At 44.2% G+C, this 19,042-nt stretch overlaps 1 protein-coding gene and 1 long non-coding RNA gene across 2 annotated transcripts in view; one reads left to right on the top strand and one right to left on the bottom strand.

The window, feature by feature from the left end:
* LOC309644516 overlaps positions 1–19,042 on the top strand; it is a 578,167-nt gene that overhangs the window by 364,035 nt on the left and 195,090 nt on the right. The window lies entirely within an intron of this gene.
* On the bottom strand, positions 221–13,312 carry LAMP5 (lysosomal associated membrane protein family member 5). The gene is made up of 6 exons (XM_082428238.1): positions 12,700–13,312; positions 11,995–12,167; positions 11,493–11,624; positions 11,264–11,369; positions 9,719–9,907; positions 221–1,418 (listed from the first exon to the last, which is right to left on the bottom strand). Exons 1-6 carry the CDS (start codon positions 12,761–12,763, stop codon positions 1,240–1,242), a joined length of 843 nt encoding a protein of 280 aa, XP_082284364.1. The 5' UTR covers positions 12,764–13,312; the 3' UTR covers positions 221–1,239.

The raw sequence follows: 19,042 nt of genomic DNA, 5'->3' as shown, positions 1-19,042 counted from the left end.
AGGATGTGCTACTGTCAACAATTGAAGACTTGGGGAGATAACTCATGAGCTTCCTCTCATATGGTGATGATTTTACAGGGGTAAGGGGATTCCCACCCTAACACCAAAGAAAAGGATTTCCCCTAACCCTGCTCAGATCTTCTGAAAAATGACTATGTAGAGAGTGAAATCCAAACTATGTACATTTCTCTAGGGAATTTCAGTAAATTACATTTTATCACAAATAAAACTCAACCTAAGCTATTATGTTCAGTCCAGCTTTTTAATCCAAAGTGAAATGCCAGACTCAAGACCAAGAAGCACCAGAAGCTATATTAGACCAATCGTTCAAGAGGTGCCATTATTAAAACTACTTATATTTGCCAAAATAAATCCATGTTTTTTCACCTGGAAAAGCCAACTCCCCCACCCCACACACATTGTTTCCTTGCTCTGTCTTTGCTTTTCCTCTTGCAGAAATGAAATCCCGTCTTCATCATTCCCCTCTCTCCTCTGGATGCCCCAGAAACCATTTTAGTTTGTTTTCTTGTTTCAAGAAAGCATTCAAATGTTAGACAGTAGTGTGTTTTAATTCATTTTGAAAAACAAACTCACATGGATTGATTCTTCAGGTCCCCTTACTTGGACCTGACACACTATGAAGTCCAAACAACTCTGCATAGTTACATTAAACAGGTTCTTGTGCTGTGAATTCACTGGGTGCAGGTAGCAGTGAAACATTCCCAAGACAATCACTAGACATGCAAAACGCCAGCCAGAAGCATGGATCACTTTCAGGGGTCTTGCTGCAGCGAGCATGAGGCTGTATTTTGTGTACTTTGACAACAGTATAGGGTAAGCCATCTGTGTTCAAGGGAGCAAAGCCTCCAATATTCCTCTTGAACCTTAAGGGGTGTCTTTCCGAACGAAGTGTGGTTTCAGTCTCTAAACTTCAGAGTCAGATACCCCTCCGAGTTTTATGAGTTGCTCCTTGGAGAGTCAAAGCCAAGCCACCATGAGTGTGAAAGCTGGCTGACCCCTCCCTCCCATTCCCCAGCAACTGTCCTTCACCCCATGAATCTGAAAGAATCCCCCCATCCCGGGGTTTAAGCATGGATGCAGGCCAAGCAAGCCTTGAATACCCAGGTCTGTTTGATTGCAGCTATGTTGGTATACCCCATGTACAGGTGGAAAGTGCTTTTGTTTCTCTACCTGATCCAGCCAGTGGAGGGGGGCCGGGGGCTGTCTGCCTAATAGTTTCTAGCCCATGTGCTTATATTGGGATCGGTCCCTAGGGATCTGGACCTGGTTGGCAGTCATTTTGTGGTGGAGATGGTAAATCACCAGTGTTACCACAATGACGAGGCCCAAGATGAGCCCCAAAATCAGAGGCAAGGTTTCCTCCAACTGTTCCCGCTCATCCACTGGGCATTTATGCTCTGAAATGGGAAAGAAGAAGAAAAGCAATGAGCTCCTGCCAAAATATTCTGAATCATAAGTCTGCTCAAGAAAACTAAAAGGCAGATAGAGATGAGAAGATTTCTCAAGGAAACTTCAGAGATATTTTCTTTTTCAGAAACAGTATTTCCCAACCAAACTTAAGGCCTAATCCCTTAAAATTTCTGCATAGTGTAAAATAAAAATACAGCAGTTAAATAGGGCAACATTCAGGTTATTGGATTCCTGGCTGATGTCAATACAACTTCCAAACGATTTATGCAAATTTTCAGAGTTTGGGCATCAGGCACAACCACCATCATTTTTATTCTTTATTTAATTTTGTAAACTTTTTATTGGTGTATAATGTACATAGAATTGCAGACAAAATACACCTTTTAGAAAGTCTGAAATTACCAAGTGTTGTCAATGATACAGAGCAATTGGAGCTCTCGTCCACCGTTGGTGGGAAATGGTACAATCACTTTGTAATAAGGTAAGGGTAAATATACACCTACCTTATAACCCAGCATTCCACTCCTAGGAATTTACCCAAGAACAATGAAAACATATGGACACAAAAAGCCTTGAACATAAATGTTCATAGAAGCTTTATTCATAATAGCTTAAAACCAGAAACAACCAAAATGTCCATCAGAGTAGAATGGATAAATAAACTGTGGTATATTCATACAATGGAATATTAATCAACAATACAAAGGAATGAACTATGGCTACACATAACAAAATGGATGCATCTCAAAAATATTATGTTGAGTGAAAACTGTCAGACACAAAAGGGTACATGTTGTATGACTCCATTTATATGAAGTTCAAGAGCAGGCAAAACTAAGCCTATGGTGATTGAAGTCAGAGAAGTGGGGAACAGTGTGTCTTGGAGAACAGGACACAAGAGAACTTCAGGTGTGATGGAAATGTTCTGAATGTTGATTTAGGTGAGGGTTATGTGGCTGCAAGTATAGGTAAAAACATATTGAGTTAACACTTCAGATTTGTGCATTTTGATGTATGTAAATTATACCACCATTTAAAAAAGAAAGTGTGAGTTTATGGATTTACACCACACACATCAGAAGTGGTATCAGAATTGTGGTGCCAAAAGTATTAGCTTTAATAACTAATAAATAATAACTTTGGTATAGTTATGGGGAATAACATCTAATACACCATCCTTTAAAGAAGATAGAGGAGAAAAGCATGGTGTATTTTGGCAAAAAATTATGGTTAAAATATTATTATAGTTTATTTCTTTAAAAATTGTTTTGTTGCCTTAGGAGAAAACCTGAACTAAACACACCACTGGAAGAAGAATATAAAGGGAGTATTAAACTATGGACAAGTCCAAAGTAATTATGGGAAAATAAGGGGATGTCAAAAATTATCATGAAAAATACTGAATCCCCTTCCCCACCCATCCCCATTCATTAAGAGGTCAAAGAAAGGGGAATTCCTGAGTTCTCTTTCCCTTACCCACCATTCCAAAATCCACAAAGCTCTAGAAACCGCAAGTACTTTGTATCATTCATTTGGCAGCAAAAGCTGGCTGCTCTGATTCTCATTTCTCCCTCTTAGCATGAAGATTCATGTGTTTCACTGCAGGAAACAGATCCATTAATCTGTTTGATTACAGGAGCTTCCCTGAGTCTTCTGGGTCTTGTATAATATATGGACAATGCACTGTATTATCTTCCTGAAGTCCAAAATTATTCTGAATTCTGAAAAACATCTAGCCCCAAGGGTTTTAGGTGAGAGATTGTGAACCCATAAAAAAAAGACACACATTCCCCTCTCAGGCTTAAGCCACTGTCTTCAAACTCTGCCTTTGACCCACAGGAAAAACAATATTTTACATTACAACCCAGGACATATGTACACATACATAACTAAAACCAAAGTTTTATAAAACAATGGTTTTCCTTACTTTGTGCCTCTAATAATTTATCCTCTATTCTATTCTCTTTCATTTAAAATAGTGCTGGTCATGACCCACTAAAGCAGAGGTTATAATCTTTTTAGTGTCAGTGTGATGAAACTGTCCACCCTTCTCAGAATACTTATAATTGCATAAAAATAAAATACATAAGATTACAAAGAAAGCAAACTACACTGAAGTTCAGCTATTAAAATATTTTAAAATAATGTGAGGGACAGTTATATATATATTTATTAGTACACAGGTATACTGGCTGTGATTGCAAAGTAGGGAGAAGCATAATTGATACTTTGCAAGATCTGGACAAACATGTGGGAAGAGAAAGACTATTATTTCTATTGGTGACAAAGTCATAGGTATGACTAATACTACTGTGGGTTGTTACCTTTATTTATAATCAAAGGAAATGTTAAACATTAATTAGAAATTAATGAAAATAAAGATGTAAATGTTTCCCATTGAAATTTACAGACCCCCTGAATTCTATACACAAACCCTATGGACTCCAGGGTTAAGATCCTGTGCAATAAACTGATTATACAACCCACAGATTATAGAGCAAGGATGGCTGGCCTCGATCTCTGCCTGGGAGAAGAGCATCCCTTGGCTTAGCCCAGCTCAGCATCTGGCTTTGGGTGCTCGGAGACCCCTGACTCCCTGTTCATCTCCACAGGTCTTGGGGTCCCTCACACCTCTGCCCTGGCTGTACTTACAGTTCTAGAGAACACAAAACAGAGGCCCAGGGTGGATGGCCCATGATTGGAAAAAGCAACAACCAGCCCAGTCATTGCAAAGAACCAGATGAAGACAGATCAGACAAAATTGTGTAACTGCCAGCTGCCAGTTCAAGTCCCCTCAACCATAAACCTGGTGTGCCCATTGCAATCCTGAATCATCTTAGGTTCTGTTTTCTAGACATGTGTTCTATTTTGTTTTGTTTGATGACCACAGCATTTTAAAGTTGTATTTACTTCCTGAGGCAAACAAACTGTAAAAGCTCTTAATGAAAAGCAGCTCCAAACGAACAGCACTGAGATGGGCCACGGACCAGGAGGCAAGCTGATTGCTTTCTCCAGCTCTGCTAGTGCCACAGAATTTTCTTGTTGGAGAAGGTGGGCAAGCCTTTTGCTGGCCGTGCTTCCCTCTGCTGTATGATAGGGCAACTGGAGGGAAGGGTTTGCCCCTCTTTCCATATCTTCTCTGGACTGGCTTGGGACTCCTGTAACCTCAGCAAAATGTATTTTGTGTACTGAGAAGCTGTTAAGATGAGTGGGCTTTGGAGATCTTTAGCTGGAGACAAGCAGATACTCTCACCAAGATGTAAGCACAACAGTAGATAAGAAAACAATTACTGATTGATGCCACTGTGTGCCAGGAATATCCCTGCCCACAAGGAAGAGCTGTATAAACTCTTTCCCCCTAGCCTGTAAGCTCCACGAGGGCAGGGAAAGTTCCTATATCCCAGTACTGGGTGTACTGGTGTACAGACACCAACAGGGTCCTATGACCTTGGTATTCACCATTCCCACCCATTCCAATGGGCTTTGACTACAAGGCAGGTTAGACATCCTGGAAAGTCAACGCCCCCCCTTCCCCACCCCAGTAGCCATCAGTGGCGGATGAGAGTTGGAGGGTAACTCAGGTGGGTACCACACTCTTTCCCAGAAGTTTCAGCAGTGTGAGCCCCGGTGCCCACAGTGGTAACCTGCTCACTTACACACCTGTACTAGCTTCCTTGCCTTCCCACCTCACTTCCCCACTCCCCTAGCAGTGCCTTCTAGAACCACCTAAATAAACTACTTGCCCTTACATACTTATAGAGGATGTGCTTCTTGGGGAACCCCACCTAAAACACTAGGCTCCAGGGCAAGAGCAAGAACACAGAATTCTACGACTGGCTGGCTACGTGGCCCTGCGCTGGGCCTCCGCATTCCAGCCCTCGACACAGTTCTCTGTGGTGTTAATAACAGGATTGTCTCCCTCTGGATGCTTCCCCAGGAGGCTCTGAGAAGAAGCAACTACTCAGGTGGCATGTTTCCTGGCTAGGAGGTGCCATGCAAACCACAGGTGTACACGGCACTCTGGATCAGCATCGGCACACCACGCCCTGGTTTGCAGCACGGCAGCCAGTCTTGGGGCACTCAACTGGGGGTGATGTACATTCATTTACACTAAAACACAGATCATTTGTCCTATAGATCTGGGAAAAACACAGATCAGGTGGTATCTCCCAAACACACTGCTAGAAACAATGGTAAGTTCATGAATTCAGAGCACCCGACAACCTTTCTGAAGATGGCCCCCTGCATTCACATGTTTGGTACAGTTGCTCAGCTGCAGCAGCTGAGGTTCGGAGAGGCTAAGAGCACAGGATCTGATACCCAAAGACAGGTTTCTGTCCCAGCCCTGGCAGCCACAAGAAGCACAGTCTTGGCCAGTAACTTCACCCCTAAGCCTCAGCTTCTCCACTGTAAACAGGGATCTGAGTACCTTCTTCACAGGTCTCTTTATTTGTTTGTTTCCCCCCCTTGAGAATTAAGACGGGCCCAGTCTATATGTGGCAACTTAAATGCCCATTAAACCTGAGTGTTTAACAAAGGGCCACAGAGGCACCTTCGTGTTCTATTATGTTTCGTTTGTCTTTATGCGTGAGAGTCGCCTTTAATTCAAGCCATTAAAATACTCAGGCTGCTCTGTTCCCTCCCAGTGATGCATCCTCCATGCTATCACAGTCAGAATTCTCCTGGGGCCTCAAAGGGACTCACTACCAGGAATGAATTGTGGAAGGACAAGTTACCCAACGCCAGCTGAGACACATGGGCTGCCTTGAACTGCAGGCTGAGAGTTGCCACACCAAGTGTACCTGTTATAGAAATAAGCTGGCCTCCATGGATTGGCCCCTCGGTGGTTTATATTTTCACTGCAGGCTGAGACCCACATCCAATTATTAAAAAAAAAAACAGCCCAAACAGACACGTTTAGCCATTTAGGGCCTGTCTGCTTTGCATACAAATCTCACCCAACAGCTGTTACCCACTGATAGGATAGATAAGGCCCTAAGCTTCTGCTTCCCCCCGAGCTCTCTGACCCGAAGATTCCTCCCCGTGCTGCTGAGTGACATCACCTAGACCCATAAGCCCCCTCCTGACACCCCTCTCCCTGCCAGGAGATCCCTTATCCTCCTTTCCTTTGGGATAGTGGTCCCCAGGGTGCTGTAAACCTTCTTCTGGACAGTCCCATGGTGTGAGGGGCTTTCTTTATACAACCTTCCCAAGTTCCACCCAACGAAGCTTGTGTGTTTCTGCCTCTCATGGTCATATCATATTCCTTGATCAGCTCAAAATCCCTCAAGTCCCCCTTCCGACACTTTGCCATGGACCAGCGGTATCATCAAGGAGCTTGCTAGAAATGGAGCCTCTTGGGCCCCGCCCCCAGACCTACGGAACCAGACTTGACTTGGCATGTTAACAAGATCACCAGAGCTGTGCACAGTGATCTGGGGCCTCTGGGCTACTTTCACTGGGGATCAGCGTAGTAGCCAAGCCCAACGGTCTAAAGGGATTTGTGTGATAAAGATGTCATCCCCATTTGGGCTTCTCTCAGCCTCTATGGGTGTCCACTAACCCATTTCACTGACCCTTCCTTGCTTTTCTCAGAATCTATGAAGGAGGCAGGTGGGAGACTGCAGACTGCCAGGCATGACCCCCTTACACAGGGAATAAGCTCTTCATTGGAAGCCCTTATGCTGCAGGTCCTGCTTGCACATGACAGAACGCATGTACACAGCCCTGCAGTGGGCGTCAGACATATGACCAGATGCCCTCCTCACCACCACACAGGCAGGCTTCACTCACCCACACGGGCATTAGCAACACATCAGAGTCTCTTTCTATTCTGGGGAGTGGGGTCCAAGTGCCAGGTCCTGAAAAAGCACTCCAAAAGGAATCTTTCAGATTCCACCAAATCAAATAAAATGATCTCTTACAAAACACACTGGGGGCAGGTGCTGAGAGGCACAGACAGGAGGAATGAGGAACAAAAGGAGCCCTGCCACACAAAGGCAAATTCAGTGAGTGATCCTGAATGAGGCTTGCCTCCTCCCAGGAGTGTCAAGACTTGCGTCCCAGGGCACCATACAGGAGGCAACACCCTAATTATTCCCCAGAAAAGCCTGGGTGAGACAAGTGCAATTTGCTTGTGCTTAATATATCTGCATTTAGGAAGTTATACATGCTTACAAACTGTCTAAATCTATCCATTTAAGCCCTGGAAGTGGATAAAAACTGCTTTTTATGCAAAAACATCATTAAATCTATGCCAAGAATATCACTGATTTTTAGGAAAATAGCTCTGGTCCTTATTCAGTACTCATTTACTCTTATTTTATACACAGTTCTAACATCTATGAGATCTGATTTCTCCATTCATAAATGACTATAAGCAACAACTTAGAAATAACCCAGAGAGGGTTAGGGTGAGATTGTGATAAGGAACTAGTAAAAGCAGCAATTATAGCACCAGTGGTACCAAGAAGTGAAGAAGTGTCTAAAAACAGTTGACCAGAGAAACACAAAGAGTAACTAGAGACTACTGAAAGTACCTATACAAACTCAAAAGTATCTATGGTAGGGACCCTGGGGACTACGTGATCCAATATTTTCAAAATGAATTCTGGGCCATCCATAATCATAAGTCCAATTACTTTTAATTACATTTAATATTTTCAGTTTAAGAAAGACACTGTTACATTTTATAAATACTTTCATAATCAACAGTATTTTTTAGTGTTAAGATCTTGGCATTTAGTTTAGTTTCAATTTTGTAGAAAACACATTAAGATGGAATAGCCCATACAGGTAAGAGCCATAACAGGTAGGTATAGCACTGCTGTACTAAATCTATTAAATTCTGATTTGCTTGGCTTTGAAGCATTTGCAAGTCTCTATTAATTGATCCCACAGCTTCGGAATATCAATTCAGCCAAAGTTAACAGGGCATCTGCAATGTGCCAAGTACTGTATTTGGTGCTAAAAATACATAGAAGAATAAGAAGGAGGCCTTTCTCTTAAGGACGGTTTAACTTAGGAATTCCCAAATGCTTTCTAAATAAATCATGGGGGGAGGGATTCTATTCCGTATACTTTGAATGGGAGGGGCATTTAATGAAAGCTGGACTCCTTGGGACTGATTTAATGATTTGTGTGTGACCCAGGTGGGGATTCCCTAATATCCTACACATTCGAATGGTTGTATTCACCTGGGGATCGCCAGACCAAAGGTAGGCATCCATAAAGCAGTCAGAATCTCTCCCCATTTCTTAACCACAAGGAATAAATGAGAATATCAAACTGCCTTTAACAATCTCCTCCAGACAATAGAGAGAGGGAGAGAAAAAAAAATGAATGGAAGAATTCACTTACTCCACTTGCCCAGAGTAAATTGTTGCTAGATTTGGACAAATTGCAGAATGTGAGTTCCTCTCCTGCCCTTCTTCTGGGATGCAGAGAACCAGGAGGATATGGATGCCCCGAACCTGCCCCAGCTGGATCCTGCCTGATCCCCTTCCAGGGCTCGCACAGACTGAGAAGAAGCCTTCTTGTATGCCCCAGAGGGAGCAGATCAGGGACCTTGCCTCCTTGGAACCACATGGGTGTCTCTCCACACAAAGGTGAGAGCTGGACAGAGGCAGGACTTCATGAGTCTATGTAACCTGTACACACACACACACACACACACACACACATACACACACTCACCTCTATTGCATTCTGGTCACACAAAAACTTAGACTCACAGTGGTAGAACCTAGGGCTGGAAGTGTCTAGAGACCATGGTGAAACTGAGGCCCACACAAGCAAAAGTCCTTCTCCAATCCATGGCTCTCTCGATAGCTGCTTGGGATTTTTAGCTGTCTTTTCCTTGGGAAACTTGCATCAAAATTATATATTTTTTTCAGCTGACTTTCTTATCTTTCTCCCTATCCAGTTTCCTTTTTTGGCAAAGGAGGGGAGGAAGGGAAAGATGAAAAAGTAAGGGAAAAAAGGAAGGGAGGGAGGAAGGAAGAAAACAGAGAAAAAGAAGGGAGGGAGAGAAAGAGAGAGGAAAAGAAGGAAGTGAAGGAGGAAGAGAGAGAGGGAAGATGAAAGGGAAAGCCACTGAAGTTGATACAATTCAGTTTGTTGCCTTTAGTCTTTGAAAAATATTATAGAGGGAGGCAGCGCCATGATATCCTAGAGAAAGTCCAAGTGGTAACAGCCTGGTACCCTGGCAGGTTGCCTTCCACATCTATCTTGAGGTCAGCCTTTGCTTCCTTCCTCTCCCTCTCCTCCTGCCTCCCCACCGACCTACCTTCACTGAAGACAAAATCAGAGATGATGTCAAAGGGCTGGATGTGGACCGCAGACAGGATCATGGTGACTGTCTTCTGCGGATCACTGGAGGCTAGTGAAATGGTCTGCTGAGCTTGACATTCATAGGACTTTCCAGCTGGGGTGACCAAGGCAGAGAGATGATGCGAGTTGGCTGTGTGCTTCCCGGCTGCAGGGAAGTCCCAAAGCAATGGTTAGGCCCCTAGGGCTGGCAGAACTCTCCTATGGTGATCCAGATAGTTGACCTTTGCCTCTTAGCCCAGACCCCCCACTCTGACCCTCTGCTGACATGCCCCGTTGCCTTGCCCGGCTGGGGCTATGCAAATGTGAATGCACCCATTCTTTCATGAGCATGGATTTCTTAAATATTAATTTGGAATTTCCTTTTGGAAGAATAAAATGATACATAAAACCCCAACCCTTTTTACTATATAAGACCTAACAACAGAGATTCCAAAGATCCACAAAGAACAGTGACTTGGTATCCTACACCTCACACTGGCCTGCAAAATATAAATATCTTCCTCAGCAAAGCATGTCTGCTCTGAGCAGATGCCCTTGTACGCATACATATTCTTTGGAAGCCTGCCTCACCCCTTTTCCTCCTTTTCTGGATTAAGGTTTTTTTGTTTTTGTTTTTGGTTTCCTTTTTTTGGTCTAATTTAACTGTGGGAAATGTTTGAATATGAATTTTGATGAAGAAACAAAATTGCGCTTTTTACTGTGATGATAAGGGGTGAAACGGAAAAGATGACATGTGTATTCTTGTACATGTTCAATAAAAACCTTTTCCCAACTCAGGTGCCCAGGTGATGGAAGGCTTCATTATGAGTAGATCAGACAATTTACAAAATAAATACATAAATTTAAATGTGGTCTTTGATGGTGCCTGCAGATCCCAGCATTGTTATTTGGAGCCTGGATATCCCTTGCCACAATATTTTTGGAGGATCTGGGTAGTTTTTGGAGTGATGGGCATGAAAAGCTAATAAATAAGGGCATGGTTCAGAATCCACTCTGGGGTGGCTGCAGTGGATGACTGAAGATTGCGGTGAGGCCTGAGCAATGCGCCAAAAGATCTGAAGGCCATCAGATTGTGACCCAAAATGAAAGTCATACTGTCCCCATTGAGGTTTTAGCGCATAAGAATAAAAACCGGGGTGCAGAAGAAAATAAAAATACAGCTTTGTCCTTCTCCGTGCTTCTTTAAAGGACAAATCATAAGAAAGCCATCCTGAAGCAGCCACAGGAAGACAGTCCATCAAGAGACATCTCATCCAGGATCAGGTGATGGGTGACAGGCTGGTCCTCAGGCCCTGGGTTTCTTGCGCATCTACAAGGCCTGAAGGCCAGAGGACCCACCCGCACTCCCGCTTGCTTCCTCCACCTTGCAGAGCAAGCCCAGGGCTAACTTGGCCTGGGAGCGCAAGGCCCTGACCCTGAGGAATTCGGCCTCCAAGCCTGAGATCCCTGCAGTGTCTGCGCTTCCCGAGCTCCTTCCCCAGCCCTGCTGTTCTCTACTCACCACTGACCGCGTCTTTAAAATGGGTCTTCTCCGAGGAGTCATAGACAAACTGGACCTTGCTCAGCCTCCACGTTGCCTCGGGTCCCTTGGACGTGTTGTGACTTTCCTGCCGAGCGGGGGAGGCGCGCGTTAACCGCCCGAGCAGATCTGGGTGGGGAAACAGAGGGGCGGACCCTACCCACACCCACCCGGAGTCTGCAACCCCTCTGAGCGCCCCACTAGCAGTTACCTTTACAAACAGCATTTTGAGCGCGTACGCGCGATCCACCCAGAACACCTGCAGCTCCGACTCGTTGTGGCCACAATGGCCCTTCACCTCAGCTCCCCGGGTCAGTGAGATATCAGCCTGTTCCGTGATTAGCTGGGAACACAGACGCCCCGCACCCCCTCAGCGCGCGAGCCCCAGTGGGGGCTGTAAAGGGCAGCGCGTCCAAACTCCGGGTCGCACGCGTGGGCACTCCTTTGAGCGCGCGCTCCCAGGTCCAGGAACATGCGGTTAGATGCTCTGCGTGCAGACCCGGCCGTTAGGGAAGCAGAGAGAGGGATTTACTTTCAAAGCAGGCGGGGCGAACAGAAGGCATTACAAGCCGGAACCCCCATGCAGCATTTGGGAGCAGCCTGCAGGGTGCAGGGGGGAAGGCGGGTGACCCAGGTCCTCACAGGGTCTTGAGGGAAGGTGCCCTTCGTCCCTGGAGCCCTAGGAGCAAGCTGGGAGGGAAAAAGTGCCTTACATCTACATAATTGCTGGCCCACACATCATAAGGGACAATAAATTTGGCTGCAAACTCTGCCATGAGACACGTCGTCCCATTTTCCCGCACCACAAATATATCTTTTTCAGGGTTAGTGGAAAGGCCTGAGAGATTCTCCACTTCTTGTTCTGCCATGATTCGAGCCATTGTATCTGCAGAAAACAAACAAAAAATCCTATCGGTTAGGGGCTCAGCGAGCCCACGCGTCTCGGGCACAAGGGTGGAGAGACATCGTGGTCTGCGGGCTTTGGGCTGACAAAGTTCCTTGCCGGCTGCAGGGCGCTCTGCGAGCCATTTCGCTGACCTAGCGCCGACAAATTCGACTTCGTTGCTGTTAATTTACAATAAAAATAAAATTAAAAAACATTTAAAGCCTTACTAGTTTGTAATCCGACTGGCCTTTTTCTTCATCTTAGGCTTTTAAACCAAAGCTTTCTCGCCCGTGCTCCGAGCCCACGAAGCAGGCCTGTGCAGCATCGTGTCTGGGATTGGCATACAGGTGTGTGGCTCTCTGGGGAATTCCCTGCCACTGAAGGGAAGATCCTCCCCTCCTCCGCCCAAAAAAGAACAAACCCGCTAAACATTAGGGCCACGTTTTGACCTTAAGCTAATGGCTTTACTGTGCCAGTTCTATTCTCTGCAAAGAGTGCACCCTGCTCTGGCGGTTGCCGAAACGCTACTCACGGAAGAGCATCAGAAGAACTCGAAGTCTATTCACGCCGAGAACGGCTCTTCCTCGGAGACCCATCCTCGCGGAGCAGCGAATAAGGCCAGTGGTGCTGCTGCAGAGGCCGCCTGAGAGGGAATCCCTCAAAGTCGCCGCTGGAGTGAGCTGGAGTGAGCGAGGGGCGGGGGCACCGAGAGGGCGGAGGGAGGGAGCGCGCGTTCCGTACGCGCTGGCGGACTTGGTGTGGATGGAGTACCGCACCGACCCGGGCAGGGTGAACGCGAGTGTGCTCACTGCAGAGGAAAGGACCGCGTGGCGAGGGAGCTGTCCACGGCTGCGAGTGCTGAAAGGATTCGGTTGTATTGCTGGAGTGATTGTGGCTGGGCTTGTGCAGAGCTCCAATGAGATTTGGGAAGGCTAAAATTCTCCCTGAGTCTGTTTCCTGCGCTGCAATTGCATCCGCAAAGATGATTCTATCCTGAGAAACTTAATAGCACCCTCTGACTTATTCAATATCCCTACCAGTACAGTGATTAGGTGGTGAAGACATCACACCACTGGAGTCCTGGCTTCTGAAAATGCATCCAGTTCCTGAAGGAAAACGGTGGAGCACAAATTGTTGCTGCTTTGGGGGAGGAGGCGTAGGCAGGAATAGAGAAGGAAAATGCTATGGCAACAGCTTCCTGCATTTGGAGACATCCCCTTCTCTCCCCTGCTCTCACGAGCTCAGGGTTTAAAGTTAAACTGATGCCTCCTCAAACGAGGCCGTTAGTCAATGCAGTATATCTATTTGGGCTTGTTTCTTGTGAGTTCTGTTCTCTGACTGCATGAGGACTTTGAACTCTGGGGTCACCTACCCTCGCTCATTATATTGTGACTACTCTGCTAAGAGGAATGTAAGTGAACCCGAAGTTTGTGAGGCTTATGTAGCATATTTTAGGACAGTCATAGTTATATACACACACACACACATGCACACATATATTACTCTACAGCCTCTAGTGGGACAGAAAAAACAAATACTACTGGGCTAATTCCTATATTTACACTTTTAGTAGCTTGCTTGATTTTTAAATTTTTTGCTCCATAAATCAGAATACAGCACTTTCAGCAATAGGCATACTGTCCTAATCAATTGTAGTGATGTCCAAATACTTTATTTCTTAGCGGCTATTTCATTATATGAAAAATCAACAATATAATGTCATAAAACAAACAATGTCATAATAAGGGGCAAATTGCAAAGTATTTTCATGTGCACTGTCAAATTTGATCCTCCTTACAACCTTAGAAGGTAGGCAAGGGAAGATATACCTTATTGTGGTTGTACATACCCCAAAATTGAGGCTCAGAGAAATTAAATGACCTTCCTCAATGTCACATGTTAGTAAAATTAAAATAGAAAAATCACATGATTTAACTTCATAGGGGTCATTTTCATTTTTCCTTATATAATACTTTGACTCTAAAATATACCATATGTTGATTTCCATTAAAAAATCTTTATTCAGTGACCAAATAACAAGCTAACACCTAAGATCTCTAGCTCACATTTCTGAAATGTATAGAGTGTTGTTTTAAGTATAATAATATTCTGACATTATGCTTGCCACAAAGTGTTTATACAATTATTTCTTCAAACCTATTCCTATATCAATAATTAGATCAATAGCAGTTCAAATTATGAAGTAATGTTTAAATCAATACTATATTTTTACATCTTTATTTTTATCTCTGTATTTTGATATTTCATCCAAACATTTCTCAATAACTTTACATAACTGAATATATATAGAAGCACTGAGGCAAAATTGTGATTGATACAAAGGCAATTATTATCAGTTGAGAGTGGAATTTGTAAAATTTATATATGCCTAATGATTTGTCATGTTAACAATTGTTAATAAACACTTATTTTCCTGTAGCACTGTAAAAATTAGAAAGCAATGAGATATAGGTAATGGAACATTTATATATTCTCTTTCCCTCTCTCCCTTTAGTAGTTAAATGAGGAAAGAAATGAATGGGTTTCAGTCCAGGATTCACTATTTATTTTTTATGACCTTGTACAGATTTTAGTGTTCCTCACCTAAGAAGCTGGGATAATAGCTCAGGGGATGTCTGGTTAGGCAAAGTGAGCCAATGATTATAAAAGCATTAAAAAAAAAAGACAAATTAATTTAGACCATAAGCATTAACTGAGTACCCACTACTTGCACTATGTTTGGTAATTTGGAAACCCAAAGATAAACAAATACCATTATAAAGTAGAAGAGATATCTGTAAAAGTTAGGACACTTTCTCTTGTGACACATTATTGCAGATATCTTAAATTATAAGTTGTTAAAAGAGCAACTGAATTAATTGATGATTAGCTGCTTTAATAATAAAATATTAGATGGGACATAGCATTGGTCATGAATCTTAAGTTGTTGTAGCTGATTTACAAATCAAATGGTGGTTCCTTTGGAAAATGGTTTCTTTCCATACCTGACATAAATGATCTCTTTGTTGACCAGCACTTGAATGAGTCAAAAGAAAAAAAAAGGAAGCAATTTTAACTCCTCTTCTTGGGAGAATCATCTTCAAAGCATAATTAATTTAAAATCCCTTTAGGTATTTAATCTCAAACATAGCTTTACAAACACCCATTAACTTATTTGTCTATCTGTAGTGACTCTTACGTTGCAATAGGATTCGGGTCATTATACCTACAACTTTCACCAACATTAATTAAATACTTTCTAATCATCCTTAAAAAAACTTCAGTTCTTTAAAATTACTAAAGAGATAATAAAGGAGAAAAACTTAGCATTAAATCATAGTAACAAAGTTTTCCAGGATCCATTCCATTCTTCATTTCTTGAGTGGGAGAGAAAGTAGGAGAAAAAAATGACATAAACATGTACACTCATGTGGATGATAGCTGGGTCAATTTTCATCAATGCTGCTGGCAGTCAATACAAATGTCACCCAAGTGCACTGGTTTTTGAATCTCTTCTAGATCCTCTAAGTCCTTCAAAGGATTCTCTTCAATTCTTGTTTTTACTTATTGAATGAGTCTTTATGAATCTCATGCATGTCATTGAGTGTTTGTTTCATGGATGTGGAAGAAAAGACCCACTGCATGTATAGAACTGTTAGTTTGGATGAAAGAAAATGAGAAGAAACATGAAGATGTATGGTTGCCTGGCACAATGTGTGCACAGATGTTTAAGGAAAGAAAAAGTAAGGTAGCCATCCCAGGGTGGGGTGGAATTGACCAAGGAGGCCTCTTGGAGAAGGAGATCTTAAAGAAGTGGACAAATTGATCTAAGGTAAAAGATAAGGGCAATGCAGATGGAAGAAAAATATATTAAGTAGGAGAGTCAGTGCAAAGATGTAACTCTTCATTCCTCCATATTTATCAATTTGCAATAAAGAAGAAATTAGACCCCCAAATCCACAATGTCTTATAGCATTGATACATAACCTTTATTTAACTTCTTTATTTGGTAATTTACACATATATGGTATATGCAAAAGAATGGCATATGCAAAACATTCTAAATAAAATTAAATATTCAAATTATTAGGTGTAACTCTTTATACTTGGTTGCACAAGCAATTGACTTGTATCTGTAGAATCAAAAGTGGAAAGTGGAAAGCTAAGCTTTGTTGCAGCTGAAATTTGGCTTGTTGATGTTTTAATCCACTTTACAGTGAAATGTAAAAATGTACTCTGGTGCTGCTTTTCCCACCACCACTAATGCTCTCCCCTGACCCAGCACACACACACACACACACACACACACACACAGATAAGGAAGCACACATGGATAAAAGAAGCAGGGATAACTGAACTGGACAAGACGCACACAGCACTTAAGCCCAAATTACTAGTTACCAAAACCTTTTCTGTGTTCAACTTAATCACTGAACAATTATTTCATTTAATTTAATCACTGCCTTTGAAAACCTTTGAAATCCTTTTGGGATAGGAACTGAAAAATAAGTAAACATAAGAATATTTTGTGCATATATTGGCAAACCCTAGAATATGTGGAAAGAATCAGAAAATTAAGTTTGGCCCTCTGATGTACTCAGCTTGCATGACCTTGATGAAATTTCCCTCATCCTTTCTGTCATTGGTCTCTCCTGCAGCTACTTTAAAGAAACCAAGCTATTTCTGCAATGACGGTAACCAGTGGAGAAGACAAGGCACCAGAATAATAGCCCTTTCACTGGCAATGTATCTTCATGCTAAGTTCTTAGAAAATGTCCTTTTATGAGCTCATTTAGGATAAATGCCTTCACATAGGAGGGAATGCAGGGGACAAAGTCTCTCTTAAAAAAATACCTGAATAAGCAGATGGTGAGGCCAGGTAATCATTCCTGAAAGGTTCAAGAGCAAAGGAATTATTTTTATCTCTTGAGCCAGTAATTAGTTAACTGTTTTTAAAACAGTTTATGATAGCTACCGCTAGCTTCAATGTATAAAATTTTAGGCTACTGAGTACAATCAGTCCTCTTGGCTTTCCTGGCAGTGAGGAAAGTCTTAACACAGGGGGGACCCGGGACTTTTCTGTAAAAGACAAGAGTCAATTGAGAATTTTTAAAAGTCCTTTAAGAAGTTTTTTTCTCCAAGAAATGCTAACAGCTATCCCAGTGGGCTTAAGGTTAGACAAGCTGTGGCTCATTTACAACAGTTTGCTATGTGAGTTCTGAGATAATGCACTTCTTTAAAATTTCTTTTATCGTGTATCACAGGGGTTCCTTATTCCTAGTTAACTACTCTTTAAGTTCTCTATTTGCAGTTTTCTGCATATTCACCTGAAGATGTGTTGGAACTAAGGGAAATTTATATTAATTGCCATGAGGGGGAGGGGGAGAGTGGGGCGGCCAGTCAGCTGAGCTTGGAAGGAAGCTTTGCTGGTGCAGACCTGGAGCCCCGGAGTTGCCCTGGGGTGTTCTGATGTTGTAAGTTTGGGATATTTCTATGGCTGTTTATTTGAAACCATTGCAAGACGCTCACTCTGGTAACCAAGAAAGGGAAAGAGGAAAGAGTCTTCAGTGTATTGGAAAGACGACTGGTGTGGGAATCTAGGAAGCAATATGTTAGCTTTATTACTCCACTAACAAAAACTTCTGGGAGGACTGGCTTCACCTCTCTGGTCTTCAACATGCCTTTCCTACAGGATCCTTCCAGGACTGCATGCCCCGCTTCTATGGGTGACCTTAGGAAATGATCTGAGCAATTCTTTCTAGGAAAAACAAAAAAACAAAAAAACAAAAGCAAAACCAAAAAACCAAACAAAGGAACCGCTGAGGATTTCCATTACTAAAGCTTTCTATCCCAACGTGCAAGAAGCCTGCACAGATCTAGACTCACGGATTGCGGCCCTCGGCGTTACCTTTGGGTGACACCGAGGCACATGGGCCGGGTTGCTCGCGGTCTGGAGCTTGGCGGGGCTGGGGCTGCGGACTCCAGACCTGTCTGCTTCTGCCCGAGAGACACGAGATGAGCGCTGCGGCGGTGCGCCCAGCGGCCCGCACGCCGAGTTCGCGGCGACCTCAGCAGGGGAAAGACGTCGGCGCCAGGCACCCGGGCTGGACTTCACCGCACGTTCGCGAAGCTGCTCCCGGTGTGGAGGTGAGAGAGGAACTTTGCAGATGTGTGGTTCAAGCCGGCTCCAAAGCCGGGTAAGAAGGATCAATTCCGAGGGTGCTGGAGTTGGGCGAGTTCGGGCCTCGGCTGCTGGACAGAAGCTCCGGGCTCTTTTGTATTCTGGTGTCGAGGGGAATTAGGACTAGAAAGGGAGGAAGTAAGTTCCTGGCAGAGAGTGTTCTCTGGCTCCCCGCGACTTTCTTTGGAGCTTCCAAGGCCGGGAAGCGTTGGCAAACCCCACGCTGGGGTGGGGAGGTTGGGCGGTGAGACCCCGGCGCTCTGCCGGCCTCGCGCCTCTCGGGTCCCTCCCCGCCCGGAGGAAAGCCGGCAGGGGGGTGTTTGAGCCGGGGCGGGGGGGGGGGGCGTTACACAGAGGAGGGGGAAGAGGCCAGGTTGCAGAGGCTTCGCGTCTCTTCTTTTCTCTTCTTTTTTCTTTTCCTTTCGAACCCTCCAGGGTGGCATCCGCATCGGAGGGAAATGCCCCCGATGGGCCCCAGAGGTCCAGCTTCCAGGGCAGAAGTCAGGAGGACGCTGCGCCGCAGGGCCAGGGGCGCTCGGGCATCCTCGCGGCGCGCGGTCCTTGGACCACTCTGAGACGTGGGCAAGGTTTTGAGACTCTGCCGAGAGGAGATCGAGGCTGAGGTGGCCGGAGAGGCTGAGAGGGCGCGCACTCAGGGGGAAACGGCTCTGCCTGCGGGGCTGGCGGCCTGGGA

This window comes from Balaenoptera physalus (assembly GCF_965194825.1).
Source record: "Balaenoptera physalus genome assembly, chromosome: 16".
Lineage (NCBI taxonomy): Eukaryota > Metazoa > Chordata > Mammalia > Artiodactyla > Balaenopteridae > Balaenoptera > Balaenoptera physalus.
The sequence above is the reverse complement of the archived record's forward strand: the minus strand, read 5'-3'. Positions and strand labels throughout refer to the sequence as shown.

Excerpts from the sequence above, each read along its gene's own strand:
- LAMP5 (XM_082428238.1), bottom strand. The coding sequence starts at position 12,763 with ATGGGTCTCCGAGGAAGAGCCGTTCTCGGCGTGAATAGACTTCGAGTT. Across the intron at positions 11,625-11,994 it reads GGGCCAGCAATTATGTAGAT|CTAATCACGGAACAGGCTGA; the intron begins GTAAGGCACTTT and ends CTGTGTTCCCAG. Across the intron at positions 9,908-11,263 it reads TTTTAAAGACGCGGTCAGTG|CCGGGAAGCACACAGCCAAC; the intron begins GTGAGTAGAGAA and ends ACTTCCCTGCAG.